This window comes from Salvelinus namaycush, unplaced genomic scaffold (genome assembly GCF_016432855.1).
Source record: "Salvelinus namaycush isolate Seneca unplaced genomic scaffold, SaNama_1.0 Scaffold3886, whole genome shotgun sequence".
Lineage (NCBI taxonomy): Eukaryota > Metazoa > Chordata > Actinopteri > Salmoniformes > Salmonidae > Salvelinus > Salvelinus namaycush.
Window position 1 is genome coordinate 15001 of NW_024060881.1, and position 4696 is coordinate 19696.

Genomic DNA, 4696 nt, shown 5'->3' on the forward strand with positions numbered 1-4696 from the left:
AGAAAGAAAGGGGGAGCAGAGTGATTCGACACAAGTTTTATTTTTTTTGTCCCCGATGGTGAGCTTAGAAATATTCTCAATAAAAGCCCTATTCTGCCTGCCAAAGGAGTTCTTTCAGCTCCGCTCGGCCCCACGCCCCAGGGGATTCACTACCTCGCATAATGAGGGGCCATCGGCCAATGGTAGAGGAGAGGCCAGTAACTGGATAAGCACTGGGCGGACCTATGATAATCAAAGGAGTTCTTTAAAGAAACTATCTGACAAGGCTTTCCCCTCTACTCTCCTCCCCTGACGTCCCCTCCCCTCTCTCCTCTCCTCTCCTCCCCTCCACTCTCCTCTCCTCGCCTCTCCTCCCCTCTCCTCCCATCACCCCTCCTCTCCTCTCCTCCCCTGACGTCCCCTCCCCTCCTCTCTCCTCTCCTCCCCTGACGTCCCCTCCCCTCCTCTCTCCTCTCCTCCCCTCCACTCTCCTCTCCTCGCCTCTCCTCCCCTCTCCTCCCATCACCCCTCCTCTCCTCTCCTCCCCTGACGTCCCCTCCCCTCCACTCTCCTCTCCTCCCCTCCACTCTCCTCTCCTCGCCTCTCCTCCCCTCTCCTCCCATCACCCCTCCTCTCCTCTCCTCCCCTGCTGTACCCTCCCCTCCACTCTCCTCTCCTCGCCTCTCCTCCCCTCTCCTCCCATCACCCCTCCTCTCCTCTCCTCTCCTGCTGTACCCTCCCCTCCACTCTCCTCTCCTCGCCTCTCCTCCCATCACCCCTCCTCTCCTCTCCTCTCCTCTCCTCTCCTCTCCTCTCCTCTCCTCTCCTCTCCTCTCCTCCGATCACCCCTCCTCTCCTCCCCTCCCCTCCTCTCTCCTCTCCTCCCCTCTCCTCCCCTCCCTCCCTCCCGTCCCCTCCCCTCCACTCTCCTCTCCTCTCCTTAACCCTTTACTCTGTGTAAAGCTACCTCCTATCAGAGTATGTTTAACCCTTTACTCTGTGTAAAGCTACCTCCTATCAGAGTATGTTTAACCCTTTACTCTGTGTAAAGCTACCTCCTATCAGAGTATGTTTAACCCTTTACTCTGTGTAAAGCTACCTCCTATCAGAGTATGTTTAACCCTTTACTCTGTGTAAAGCTACCTCCTATCAGAGTATGTTTAACCCTTTACTCTGTGTAAAGCTACCTCCTATCAGAGTATGTTTAACCCTTTACTCTGTGTAAAGCTACCTCCTATCAGAGTATGTTTAACCCTTTACTCTGTGTAAAGCTACCTCCTATCAGAGTATGTTTAACCCTTTACTCTGTGTAAAGATATGTTGGTGCAGCTGTAGTCACCAAAGCTCTGGATAACATAAAACAGCCTAACCAGCTCTGCTGGGGCGAGTAAAATGGTCAGAGTGAGCTGTTCTCTCATTTGTGTCTGGATGTAGCTAGCAAGCTAGCCAACGTTGTTAGCAAGGTTGCTTTGACTGCCTGTTGTTAGCTCATATGATCAACCCTACTCATCGGTCAGATCGTCCAGTGTGCGCTCCGAGAGCGAAATGTTCAGAATTTACAAACGGGCAATCTGACAACCTCTGAGTTTTACGAACACCCAAAGTGCACTGTGAGCACACTCTTGCATTCCAGATAAAATGTACGAACACACCCATAGTATAAACTAGTCTTTAGTCTTTCAATTTCTGGTTGTTTAGTACATAGCCTCACATGTGAATCCTTAAAGAGATGGGTGGGGCTAAAAATTAGGAAGGTGTGAACGATGCTGAATGGGTGTAGACAAAGAAGACCTCTCCAGTTACGTACCAAAATATTCAAGGGTCATTTTTCTCAAAAGTGAGGTTACAAGTTTATCAACTTTCAAAGCAGAATTACTTTTCCATTGTCGCTCAACTGTAGTGTATCATATGCCATTTACTAGCTCTGAGCCGCTCTACCCGCCAAAGCACTGCCATGCCAGACCATGCTCTCACTCATCCAGTCACCAGAACATGGTCACAGGACAGAAGCTTCCTACAGACGTAGGATCTTAATTTGATCACTCTTTTGTTGCTGAGAATTTAAAGGACTTATTATAAACCTTTACAGAGGAGCTGTTGACAAGTTCATGACATTTTGAATGAGCCTGTAATTCTCATTTGTGATTGTGCTTGTAGTGTATCCAAAGTTTGTAATTTCCAAAGTTTGTAATTTCCAGTTTTAAATGTCAGACTTGTTTTCCCTAAAGAAAAATTCATTATAATTCACATTTCCTTTTTGTGCAGGATTATTCAAATGCTGAGTGCATCCTGACCACACCCCCTCCTGACCACACCCCTTCCTGACAGCACCAACCCTCCTGACAGCACCAACCCTCCTGACAACACCAAACCTCCTGACAGCACCAACCCTCCTGACCGCACCAACCCTCCTGACCGCACCAACCCTCCTGACAGCACCAACCCTCCTGACAACACCAACCCTCCTGACCGCACCAACCCTCCTGACAACACCAACCCTCCTGACAACACCAACCCTCCTGACAGCACCAACCCTCCTGACAGCACCAACCCTCCTGACCACACCAACCCTCCTGACCACACCCCCTCCTGCTGACCACACCCCCTCCTGACCACACCCCTTCCTGACCGCACCAACCCTCCTGACAACACCAACCCTCCTGACAACACCAACCCTCCTGACCACACCAACCCTCCTGACCACACCCCCTCCTGCTGACCACACCCCCTCCTGCTGACCACACCCCTTCCTGACCGCACCAACCCTCCTGACAGCACCAACCCTCCTGACAACACCAACCCTCCTGACCACACCAACCCTCCTGACCACACCCCCTCCTGCTGACCACAAAACCCCTCCTGACCACACCCCTTCCTGACAGCACCAACCCTCCTGACAACACCAACCCTCCTGACAACACCAACCCTCCTGACAGCACCAACCCTCCTGACAGCACCAACCCTCCTGACAGCACCAACCCTCCTGACAACACCAACCCTCCTGACAACACCAACCCTCCTGACCACACCAACCCTCCTGACCACACCCCCTCCTGCTGACCACCCCCCCTCCTGACCACACCCCTTCCTGACCGCACCAACCCTCCTGACAACACCAACCCTCCTGACAACACCAACCCTCCCGACAGCACCAACCCTCCCGACAACACCAACCCTCCTGACAACACCAACCCTCCTGACAACACCAACCCTCCTGACAACACCAACCCTCCTGACCGCACCAACCCTCATTACGGCACCAACCCTCCTGACAACACCAACCCTCCTGACAACACCAACCCTCCTGACAACACCAACCCTCCTGACAGCACCAACCCTCCTGACAGCACCAACCCTCCTGACAACACCAACCCTCCTGACAACACCAACCCTCCTGACAACACCAACCCTCCTGACCGCACCAACCGTCCTGACCGCACCAACCGTCCTGACAACACCAACCCTCCTGACAACACCAACCCTCCTGACAGCACCAACCCTCCTGACAACACCAACCCTCCTGACAACACCAACCCTCCTGACCACACCAACCCTCCTGACCACACCCCCTCCTGCTGACCACACCCCCTCCTGACCACACCCCTTCCTGACCGCACCAACCCTCCTGACAACACCAACCCTCCTGACAACACCAACCCTCCTGACCACACCAACCCTCCTGACCACACCCCCTCCTGCTGACCACACCCCCTCCTGACCACACCCCTTCCTGACCGCACCAACCCTCCTGACAGCACCAACCCTCCTGACCACACCAACCCTCCTGACCACACCAACCCTCCTGACCACACCCCCTCCTGCTGACCACACCCCCTCCTGACCACACCCCTTCCTGACCGCACCAACCCTCCTGACAACACCAACCCTCCTGACAACACCAACCCTCCTGACCACACCAACCCTCCTGACCACACCCCCTCCTGCTGACCACACCCCCTCCTGACCAAACCCCCTCCTGACCACACCCCTTCCTGACCGCACCAACCCTCCTGACAGCACCAACTCTCCTGACAACACCAACCCTCCTGACCACACCAACCCTCCTGACCACACCCCCTCCTGCTGACCACACCCCCTCCTGACCACACCCCTTCCTGACCGCACCAACCCTCCCGACAGCACCAACCCTCCGGACAACACCAACCCTCCTGACAACACCAACCCTCCTGACAACACCAACCCTCCTGACAACACCAACCCTCCTGACAGCACCAACCCTCCTGACAGCACCAACCCTCCTGACAACACCAACCCTCCTGACCGCACCAACCCTCATTACGGCACCAACCCTCCTGACAACAACAACCCTCCTGACAACACCAACCCTCCTGACAACACCAACCCTCCTGACCACACCCCCTCCTGCTGACCACACCCCCTCCTGACCACACCCCTTCCTGACCGCACCAACCCTCCTGACAACACCAACCCTCCTGACAACACCAACCCTCCTGACCACACCAACCTCCTGACCACACCCCCTCCTGCTGACCACACCCCCTCCTGACCACACCCCTTCCTGACCGCACCAACCCTCCTGACAACACCAACCCTCCCGACAACACCAACCTCCGACAGCAACCAACCCTCCCGACAACACCAACCCTCCCGACAACACCAACCCCCCTACAACACCAACCCTCCTGACAACACCAACCCTCCTGACAACACCAACCCTCCTGACAACACCACACAA

General features: G+C 55.0%; 1 protein-coding gene across 1 annotated transcript in view; it reads left to right on the forward strand.

The window, feature by feature from the left end:
• The window catches only part of LOC120040876 (sporozoite surface protein 2-like), a 4073-nt gene extending 515 nt beyond the window's left edge, over nt 1–3558 (forward strand). Inside the window, exon 3 of the mRNA XM_038985866.1 lies at nt 3129–3558. Within this exon, the coding sequence (XP_038841794.1) occupies nt 3129–3558 (430 nt within the window). The remainder of the gene's footprint in view (nt 1–3128) is intronic.
• The last annotated feature ends 1138 nt before the right edge of the window (nt 3559–4696 follow it).